This window comes from Cibotium barometz, chromosome 14 (assembly GCF_041138505.1).
Source record: "Cibotium barometz isolate CiBa-2024 chromosome 14, ASM4113850v1, whole genome shotgun sequence".
NCBI lineage: Eukaryota > Viridiplantae > Streptophyta > Polypodiopsida > Cyatheales > Cibotiaceae > Cibotium > Cibotium barometz.
Genome location: NC_141059.1, coordinates 33,480,370 through 33,491,800, shown reverse-complemented (window position 1 = coordinate 33,491,800; position 11,431 = coordinate 33,480,370). Strand labels below are relative to the sequence as shown.

At 45.7% G+C, this 11,431-nt stretch overlaps 1 protein-coding gene across 1 annotated transcript; it reads right to left on the bottom strand.

Annotated features, from left to right (window-relative positions):
- Positions 1-6,629: 6,629 nt before the first annotated feature.
- LOC147631946 (FT-interacting protein 7-like) lies at positions 6,630-10,142 on the bottom strand. Its single transcript, XM_086808487.1, has one exon. The coding sequence runs from the start codon at positions 9,678-9,680 to the stop codon at positions 6,777-6,779; it is 2,904 nt and encodes a 967-aa protein (XP_086664613.1). The 5' UTR covers positions 9,681-10,142; the 3' UTR covers positions 6,630-6,776.
- Positions 10,143-11,431: the final 1,289 nt, after the last annotated feature.

Here is an 11,431-nt window from a genome sequence, read left to right as displayed (position 1 = left end):
TCATAAACCACTTTATGCTTTCGTGATCAAAAACAATCTCGAATTACGCACCATATAAGTAATGTCACCATTTTCATAAGGCATATATGATGGCAAAGAGCTCACGCTCATAAGCGGAGTAGTTTTGTTGAGCACGATTGAGCTTCTTGCTCTCATAGGCAACAGGATGACCATCTTGAATGAGAACCGCACCCACTGCCTTAGCACTGGCATCCGTTTCAATCACAAATGGTTTTTGAGGATCCACAATTGCCAAGATGGGAGCCGTAGCCAAAGCAACTTTAAGCTTATCAGAGCTACGTTGTTGCTCCTCACACTATTGAAAGGTAATTGCCGCACCTTTCAATTGATCAGTCATGGGGGCGGCAATCTTTGCATAACCATTCACATATTTGCGATAAAATCCTACCATTCCCAAGAAGATTTGAAGTTCTTCCTTACTTTGAGGTGTTGGCCATCGCATAATAGCATCAACCTTACTAGCATCCATAGCAATTCCGTCTGCAGAAATTACATGACCTAGGTATTGTATGCTATCCTTGAGAAATTCACACTTACTTTCTTTCGCGTAAAGTACATTCTCACGTAGTAACTGAAAAACTTTTCGTAAGTGTTCCAAATGCTCTTCTAAAGTCGAACTATAGACCAAAATGTCATCAAGAAAGACAATGACAAATTTGCCTAAGTACGGCCTTAGTATGCTATCCATAAGCGTCATAAACGTTGCCGGGGCATTAGTAAGCCCAAACGGCATAACCAAAAACTCATAGTGTCCAAAGCGAGTCCGGAACGCAGTCTTGGTTATATCATTAGCGTTAATACGCACTTGATGATATCCTGAACGTAAATCAATTTTAGAAAAATACTTCGCACCTTTGAGTTGATCAAACAACTCATCTATCTTAGGTAGCGGGTATTTGTTCTTAATGGTTACCGCATTCAAGGAGCGATAATCCACACACATGCGCATGGATCCATCCTTTTTCTTCACCAAAAGAATGGGCGATGCCCATGGTGAAGCACTATGGCGAATGAAGCCCTTACTAAGGTAGTCAGCAAGCTGACGTTCCACCGCCTGTACGACGGCTTACTAATTGGTTTGGTGCCCGGAACGACATCAATGCGATGAGGCAAAGCTCGTTCGGGTGGCAAACCCTCTGGTAAATCATTAGGAAAAATATCTTTAAATTCTTGTAACAGTTGTTGCAAAGACAAAGCATTAACTGGTTGCTTATGATTATTTAAAGAGATTTTAGAAGAAGGTAAAGAGAAAGAAGGCATCGCTGAGGAAGATTCATTTGAAGAAGAAACATCATGCACATCAAACCCACTAGTTTGGGACACACAATAACAAAAATAGACTTCTTCTATTTGATTACTATGCTCCAAAAAAAAGAGTTCGGCATTACATATGAGTGGTGTTGGGGGTACATCACGTTCCCCAATAAGTAAAACATGCTTACCATTGGCCTCAAACGTAAACGTATTATGTTCATAACTCCTTTTGAGTGATGACCCTAACCCATACAACCACTCCCGTCCTAAGATGAAATCCGCACGAGACATATTCATCACTTGGAAGTCAAGAACCATAGTGTGTTCTTGCACAAACACAGGCACTTGCCGTACTAGAGTATCCCACACATCATGATCATCCCCCTGAATGGTGGACACCACATAACGATGAGAATTCTTTCTCTCCGACAACTTTAATTTCTTAACTAATGCATAGTTCAAGAAATTGTGCGTGGCACCATCATCAATGAGAATACGTACTCGATGACCATAAATGGAGCAATGCATACGGACCAAATCATGTGGTCCAACTGTCTCTTGCCACATAGATGCAGTGAGATTACACTCATGCATCTCGGCAGTGTGCGAAACCTCTACCGCAGAATACTTAGGATCAGCATCCAAGGGAAGCGTTTGCACCATGTGTACAGCCTTCTCCTTGACCTTATCCTTATTCTTGCGAGGTAACTGTGGACAATTTTTCTTCTCATGATCACTACCTAAGCAATGATAACATAGTTTCTCCTTCTTGGCCCGTTCATAGTCTTGTGGAGACAACGGACCACTTGACCCTTTAGACTTCTTTGTGTTTTCAGTAGAATTGCTGGCAAGTTTACGCTTATTAGCATTAAATTACGAGCCATTGAATTTGGCCGGTCTATCCATGCCCTTCTTATCCATGGTGTCATCAAAGATAAGGGCACTTTGGATAGCCGCTTCCAAAGTTTTAGGATACTGGGTTTTAACCTTTACCTGATATTCTTTATCAAGGCCTCTAACAAACCCACGAACCTTTTGAAAGTCGTCCAAACCGTCTAGCTTGAGAATGACTTCACGGTATTTGGACACATACTGATTAAGTGTAAGACCTTCCATCTTGCACTTGTCCTAGGCTGTCCAACTCCGATCTTTCTCGTTTTGTGGTAAGAACTCCTTTTTAAAAGATGCCGCAAACTCCTCCCAAGTCTTAGGGCGAGTTTCAATAGGTAGACTCATCCACCACTTGTAGGCTTTACCTTCAAGTGTGAGACTCGTCTCAATGACCATAACAGCAGCGGGAGTGCGGCGGCGTAAGCGATGCAAGTCCGTCCACTTGTGTAAAAATGTATGGACCGCATCCTTGTTACGATCGCGCTCCTCTCCCTTAAACATAGGCGGCTTCACGTTTTTCAACATAGCCCCTTCCTGCGTTGCAGAGGGTGCAATAGATTCTACTGTAGGATTTGGAACAAGAGGAGGCATAACTATCGGAATAGGCCCTCCACTTGCCGCCGATCCACTTGCAAAACGTGCCATAAATTCAGTAAAAAGCGTGCTCATGTTTGTGAGAACACCATATTAGTGAATTTGGGAATTTCCCAATTCCCATTTTTGAATACTTAAAAAAGGGGGAAATGGATAACATGTTTGTAAGTTTCTCAAAACCCTATCATATGACCTATCGTTGGAAAGTGCTTGAAAAATAGAATCTAAAGAGCTATAAAGCGCTCATTTTGGATTAGTGGTGTTCAAGTTATGGTTAATCCAAACTTTTGACCACGTGTCCCAAACTTGTGGGAAATTCCCATATTCCCCAATATGGTGTTTGAGATTGGTATTGACATTTGTTATAGTGCGCTCAAGTGCAACTACCCTTGAAGTGAGACGCCCAAACTCTAACGTGTCTACCAAACCATAATCATCTAGTGGACTCGCACCCCCTTCGGCATCGGTCATGTTGGCATCCCGATCAGGCGCAACGGCCTGTCGCGAATCACCCACACCACCACCCAAAGGGCGTGCCTCACTAACATCAGGCATATCATTCTCAAAATCGAAGTGAACATGAGACGGTTCCGCTGAGGCCATGGTATGCACGTGCTTTCAAATAGAGAACGGATTACCTTCAAAAGCGAACTCCAATTGAAGCGTCGTAGAAGAATTCCTCTTGTATGCACGAAAATCGAGAAGAAATCACCACTCGAGTCGTCAATCAACACATGCATGCAAAAAAGTGTGTTGCATGTAGCATGTCGTTGAAGATCCGTCCACCAAAACTTCCAAACTTGGAGCATAGAAAACTCCTCTCACAAATTGAAAGAAGGAAAGTTGAAGGTGAAAAGGTCACTTTCCTTGTAGTTTGTGTCACTTTCCTTGTAGTTTGTGTCCTCCCTTGAAAGAATAAGTAGAGTTCTTTTGAAGAGAAGAACAACACAAGTGAAAAGGTGAAGTGGCTAGCACACTTGCCTTGGAGCTTGAGGTGGTGGGTTCAAAACCCCACTCCTTGGATGGTGAAGCCTCCCCCTTGTGCCACTCAAGTAAGGGAGAATTCTCGCGCGCTCGCCAATGGCACGCCAACGATCGCTCACCGATCGCCTTCTAGGACTGCCGGACTGCCTTGGTCGTCGCCTTGGGCGTCCGCTGTGGTGGTCGTATGGGTAGGCGGCGGCGGCGCTGCTCGCTATCGGATGCTCACGCGGTGGCCGTACGGGAAATGGGTAGGTGGCGCGACTATTCACGCAGGCGTCCGCGCGGCGGGTAGAAGGCTGCGCTCGCTTCTTTTGCTGCAGCGCCGAGCTGTTTCCTATGTGCAGGTCACGCCCACTGGCTCTGATACCAGTGTAACGCCTCCACTACGGCTGCGTCTTCCTCAAGCCGCCATAGCCTAGGCGTGGAGAAGAAGAGAGGGTGGAAGTCGGTTCACCTTCTAACCATATATTGACGAGTTAGGGTTTCTCGTTGGGTTTTATACCAAAACCCTGGCTTGTGTCCACACCTCCTAGCCCAGCCGCCCATCTTACTTAAGAGCCGTGCTAACTTAGATGTGTACACACATCGACCAAACCCTAACGCCCATTAACCCCTAAACCCCGCTAGCACTAATAATACTCTCGAGACTCCGAAAGCTATTAACTTATGCTAGGGTTCGACTTCCGTAGGACCATAGTCCTGACAACAATCCCATAATAAACAGGTCAACTACCATCTGTCCTCTCATAAATAACACAGTGAAAAGCCCTTTCCCTAGATAATATACCTGCAATACTGCTTTTTTGTGAAAAGACTTCCTCTTGAAGCCATCTTCCCAACTCTACTTTCCTAGGTGACTTCCCAAAACAAAATAAGATTGCGCTACTCATGGAGAACAAACTAATTTTCCTTTTGACCAGCTCCAATGAAATGCCGATGCACACCTTACTCCTATGCAGGTTCTCTAGAAGTTGCTGCGAGTTCAATCGATCAAAGATCCAATCGTGGTGCCACTTCCTTGTGCGACCCCTTCATCTCCCTGGTCCTCCCTTTCTCTCTTCATCTCTTCTTCTGAATCCCATTCTCCCCATCCCCCTTCTCCCGCCTTCTCTGGATGATCCTAGTTGCCCACCATCGCAACGCTACCTACATGCACAGAGCATAACATTAACCAATTACCACTTCTTGAGAAATCTTATATAAGGTGAATATTCACTCTTTTTTCATAAGTGCATATTCACCTTTTTTGTTGTGGCCATTGATCCCCCCTAAGAAGGTTTTAATTAACCATATAAGGTTGAAGACCTTTTTTTAAAGGTCCATAACCTTCACCTGGATAGCCCTCCTAAGTCATGCCCTCTTGCCTCTCTTTGCTGTACACCTGCCACCAACACCTTTTTCTTTACCTTCACCACCTACATGCTCCGGAGACCACCTGCATGCTCCGGAGCCTAAGACCTCCTCCAAACATCATCTGCCTTCAAAGCCTGCACATGCGTAGAGATGTTTGGCCACAATGAAGACATGCCAAGCAAGATATTCTATAGCATGGGAAAGGCAAAGGGATTTTCTATGTTGTACTTGAACGGATGTACTTGAGCAAAATAGGCAAGCACACAATCTGCATATAAACAAAGAACCCAAACAAAGCAGGGCAAAGTCTTTCCTTTGTTCACATGCACGTGTGAGAGAGAGAGAGAGAGAAAGAGAGAGAGAGAGAGAGAGAGAGAGAGAGAGAGGTGTGAAACTCCCCTTCCCCATCCCCTACCTCTTCCATGTGACTCTTAACAAAACCCCTATCTTGTGTGTATGCAGACAGTATTAAAAAATACAAACTTGTGTGTACATGGTTTTTGGGAATACACATCATTTCCTATACATATACAATCTTTCAAATACATTGGCAACATGAATGTGTAAATGGCCTTATTTAATTAAAAAATAGGACACAACATGAATATTTAAATGGCCTTATTTAATATAGGTTTCATATCATACACATTTTTCATATTTACATTGACATGTGCCACTCGTCTCACGACCTTCTAAATAGCGTAGATATAAAAACCATCCAAGTTCTACTTGATTTGATTTTCCCAAGGTTATCTATCTTTCATAAGGTCTACTCTCTCATTAATTAATCAATGAGGAAAAATTGGACGGGGACAAAAGTTAGTTTGGACATTAATTAATGACCTTGCTTTTAAAAGGCACCCATCTTGCATCTTTTATGCATTGCATGCAAGCATGCTACTCCTTAGAGCAGTGCTCCTTTCAGACTTACCCTCCATACCTCACTCAATGCCACAAATAGACTTTCCCTCTCCTCCCCTCTGCCTAGCAAACTACACTCAGCAACAAGAAGACCTCTCTTATGCATCAAGAAGTAGGAGAGATGCATGGGAGGGATCCCTTAACTCTTATGCACCACGAGAGAGAGAGAGAGAGAGAGAGAGAGAGAGAGAGAGAGAGAGAGCACAATGCAAAATACTACATCTATCGAACTCTTCACATCAAGCCTACGTTTTTATTGAACGAGTAAGACTTTCTTCTAAATAAATAAAGTTATACTTCTAACACACCTCAATCTCTAAAAACCTTTACACCTTTAACACTTTTAAAAAAAAGTCATCTTAATTAATTGCCACCCAAAACATGAATTTGGTAGCCTTTACAATTTGGTCCTTCGAAATTAGCCTCAAAGAGATGTCATTTTCTAGTAGTGAAGATGACTCTTCTAATACTTGGAACAATAAAGAAGATTTAATTTGTTGCTTCAGTATAAATTTTCTAAATGAGGGAAAGAGACTATTCACAACTTTACTAGAAGACTATTCCAAGTATCCTCTTTATACCCCACAATCATGTATAATAATAGGATCATGTAAAGGCAACAAAACATCAGCATCATATTGAAATGAGTCAACATTACAAGTTGCAAAGAAATTTAAGGTACTCTCCATATTCTAGAGGAGAAAAAATAAAATAGAATACCATGTGTGCCTCCTTAAGGGGCATACACATGGATATATTCAAAGTATGGAATCAGATAATGCAGGCAACCTTCTAAAGAAATTCATAGGTGCAATAGGCATATTGTGTCGAAATCTTGGAGGCCGAAAAATGTAAAGACCAAACAACACTCCAATAACGCGTAATGGGGTGACATAAAGGAAGATGGCAACAACAAAGCAAAACACAACGAAGATGAAAGTGGCACGTGGATCACGCCAACTAAGGAGGGCATGGAACCTCTCAAGTTGAGTGACAAGGTCAGTAAGGAAAGTTTGGATACGACCAGCAAGGTGACGCAAGCGATCATACCTTTTTTTGATGATTTCAGGTGATTTGGAAGAGGGGTAGGTGTCAAACTCTTCATCAAGTTCTTCTTCTAATGTTTGGGCTGCTTGTGAGAGACGAATGTCCATGTGAGGAGGGTGAGAAGGTTGGTATTGCCAATGCCAAGCCCCAATCAAGCATATGTAAAGGAAGAGGGTGGGCAAGATTTGCTCGGGGAAGCACACAAGGATCATGTACAAAATAATGACCAACACCGTTGTCACTTTGTTTTTCCAATGGCATACATCATATAGCCATTTCACAAGATTCCTTGGGCCGGAAAAGACGTTGGCGATGCGATTCCACGTGGCTTTGCTCCGGCGGTAGCTCCACACATGTGCATCGGTGTCTAGCATGTAGCGGACGACCTCGGCGCGGATGGGCGGCTCCGCCCGATGTAAGTGGACTATTAGGATGTTGGTGGCCACTTTGCGAAGGGCCTCCACTTGCCGGACACTGAGGGGCTCGGCGTAGTGGAGTTCGGGGAGGAGGGGGCGGACGTAGGCGAGCATGAGGTTGAACTGGTGGGTGCAAGAGAATCGGACGGCAATCTCGAGCTCACCTTTCTTTTTGACGCCGGAACGCTCGAGGCTGATGAGGGGGTAGGAGTGGGTGTAATTGCGGTCCGTGCGGAGGGTGGAGAGGCGGATGCGGAGCTTGCCAATGATGGCGTCCTTGGCGCCTTCAGCCTTTTTGGCGATGTCACCGTCTAGGTGATGGTTATCGAAGACCCCTACGGTTAAGACAGTGCAGGGGTCGAAGACCTCCCAAGTGTACTGCTCATGCCATAGTGGAGAGAGGCTGCCCACCACTGTGCGGGTGCGTATCCACTTCTTGCCGTACTTGGCAATGCAGTAGGCGTCGGCCGTGCCCTTGCCATCGCGCGTTTTGGTGGGGAGGAGGCTGTGGGCGGCCAGAATGCCTAGCTCCAGAACGCCCATGGGTGGCTTCCCCAGGCGGCGATCAGTTGGCTGGACATCGCTGCTGTGGTGTGTAGTCTCGTCCAGCACATGGTAGCCGCCGTCCAAGCTGGCAGCGAGCTGGATGCGGCTGGTAAATTTAACGGCGGCCTTGGGAGGCGGAGGAGGCGCGCCGTTTTTGTTAGCGTCAGCAGCCGGCGCAGATTCGGGTTTCTTCTCCTTTTCCAGATCAAACCATTTGGGCTCCACGGACTTTCTGTCACTGCGCTTGGGGATGTTGTAGAGGGGGATCCTGACTGAGCCTATAAGCTCGTCTTTGTCTTTGGCCACTTTGCTGACCACTTTGATGATGAGCTGCTCAGCAAAGGGCTCAGCTGCAACGAAGAGAATCTCCTCCCCTACGAAATTTGTAGTGCCGCCACGCCTCCCGGCTGCGCGGCTGTGAATCTGCCCGCCCAGCTCAGCCACGGCCACCACATCAGGAAACTTGGTATCCTTTCCAGGCTGCACAAGATCCTGGGCCTCCATCAGCCTGACACGGAGGTACCAGAGGCGGGGGGACATGTAAACCTTGGATCTATTCAGGGCGATTCCGCCAGTGTCGGACTGCCACGCATCCGGAAAAGCCTCGTCAGCCTGGGTGCCCTTCCAGACAGCTAGCATAATCTCACCTTTGGCTCTCTTTTCATCCTTTCTGGGCTCGAGCTTGTACCACTGGGGCGCGAGCGGGCTATCCGGCGGGCGACGCGGGGGGATCTCCGCCACGTCAAAGGCGACGTAGCCGAGGAAATCATCCTTGGTAACGGTGTCTTTATCCCAGACACAGATCTCCACCGACGGTCCGGCGTTGGCCTTGCTGCCGAAAGCAAAAACGCTGTTCCACTCGGGCTTCAGCGTCTGGTTTTTCACCTCCGTTCTGGCTTTGGCGTTGCCCACCTTCACTTCGACGTAAGGATCAGAACTCCCCGTCACGTCCTTCGCCGCCAAGTCCTTCGCCTTCACCACCTTCACAAACAAGTATTCAATCGGCAACACCAAGTCATGAGCCACCCTCTCCGAATTAAGCTTCGGATTAGTGGTCTTCACGTCAAAACTACCCACATCTTCAGGTGAAATATAGGCAATCTGAGCAGCATTCGCCGTGCTCTCTGCTTTCTTCGTATCAGCTTTCGGATCCCCACCTTTAGCCCCTTCTTCTGGTTTCTTCTCCTCCTTCTTCTCTTCTTTCTTCTCCTCTTTGGCCTTCTCATCAGGCTTCTTTGGGGTTTCCTCATAGTAATAAAGCTTCAGGTAGAGCTCGCCTTTGCCCTTTGCAAACACTGAGGTGAACAGGCCTCTCTTCTCCAGGGAGTAAGGTACTACCATCTCAGCAGCCTCTGTGCCCTTCTTCTTGGCTTGGGATGCAGGGATCTTCACCTTCCCCAAAGAGCGCTGCTGCCCATTCTTCATAGTGACCACAGACACATCAATACACTCCTCATCCAGCACATCTTTGGAACTCATCCTGAATTCAAACTTCTCATTCCAAACAGGATTCAGATCCTTGTTTTTCACCTTAGTCTTGTGCCGCTGCCCCTCAAATTCCACAGTAACAAAGGGGCTAGAGGTGCCCTCTCCATCCTTGGGCAACAAATTCTTTGCATGACAGACCTCTACAACCAGCTTGAAGTCAGGCATTGCTGCAGGAGGCTAATTTACTTACAGAAATGGGGTAATTCTAAATCCTAGCGGTACTTACAGAAGGAGAAGGCCCATATTATTGGTGAAAGCATCTAGAATGCAACGCATTTTCGGCTAATCAAAGGGTGGGCATAGATATAGCCTAATAATCAATATTGACACTAAAAAGGAATAGTGAGGAAATGGGAATTGAAACTTGAGGCGAAGAACGAAGAAGGCCTGATTAGCTAGTAAGTTGCAAACTAACTCACCATGGCTAGGGATGTAGTATTGCCACTAGAAAAGAGAGAGAGAAGAAAATAATTAAAAGATAATATAGAAATGGGGAATAAAAGCGGACTTCACTAGACGAATTATAACTTATAAGGCCGGCCGCTTTGAGAAGACTGCAGAGCCTTGGATGGAGCCCTCACTGCTCAGCCATGCCAAAGAACTGGTTGGCGAGGAGACCACATCAAGGCTCAAAATCCAAAAAGCCTATAAAGGCGAGCTACGAAACTGGCTTGTCAAGTTTGCTCTAAAGTGGCTATCGTAAGGAGTCCGAACGAAGGACATAAGACTTTGTTGTAGGCCAGCCAGGGTCAGGAATCCGGACGAAGGAATCAAAAGGAAAGAAATAAATAAAAAGGGGAAAAATATGTACGTGGACAGAAGAGGGTAAAAAGCCGCCGTGGAGACGAGGAACTTTAGAAAGGGTCAAAGGGGGTGAATAGAAGTTTAGGGCCAACTCCCGGCCAAACTCCTCCAACCAAGACTCAAGTGCAAAACTTGGCAGCCGGCTGGCTCTCATACTATGATTGGCGGCATTGGCCACGAGGCGGAGGCGGAGGCGGACTGGCGGAGCCTTTGAAATTGTACTCCATCGTGTAAGTCGCAATTCGTAAACTTTCCTGGGGCCAGCCGCCAGGCACAGCATTGAAGACTCCGTGCGACTGCTCTTTCTACGTGAGGTGGAGCCCCCGCATGCTGACATGCATGCTTACATATTAGCCTCATCGCTGTCAACAGAGTGGCTTGCGGGCCTCCCCCACTTGTCTTAAGCGCTGCAACAACTGTTCGTTGAAAACATTTTTCCCAACAATTCAAAAAACCTTCCATCTCAAATTTCTGTACCTTTTTTAGCAAAATTATAACTAAATTTTTTTAAAATTTGTAAGTTTTTTGTGAATTGTTATTTTGAAATTTGAAGGTTATTTTTCAAAATTTGCCATTCACCTGACATGAACCTCAGTTTTTCGTGAACATTGCACCTATCCCCCCTTAACATATCAAGCTTGATTCAAGATGGCCATTGCTCTCACATGAAGGCTTACATAGCTCACTCAGATTTTCCTCCCCAAGGCCTAGGTTCGATCCCCTCTCACTTCACTCATATGTTGGTTTTCAAAATTCGAGTGGATCATTACCTACCCATTACTTGCCTTGGGTGCATACTTGACAATCTTGCAAAAACAAAACATCATCAGTGCTTGCGCCTATAAACAACCTAAGAATGTAGATATCCACTTGCCAAAAACAACATGGCCAAGGCACCAGGCAGGTATGCAATGAAGGAGAGCTTATTGTAATGAAGAACACATGCATGGATGTTGGTGACTAGAGTGGAGAGTCATTCTTGGGCATTTTTCACTCCTTGCTTATTGTTAAATTATATGAGCTTCATACATGTAAGTAGTGGAAGAGAAACATGGACGTGCCACATGCCCATCTCCATTGTCCATGTTTTCTCATAGCTTTATGGGCACCCA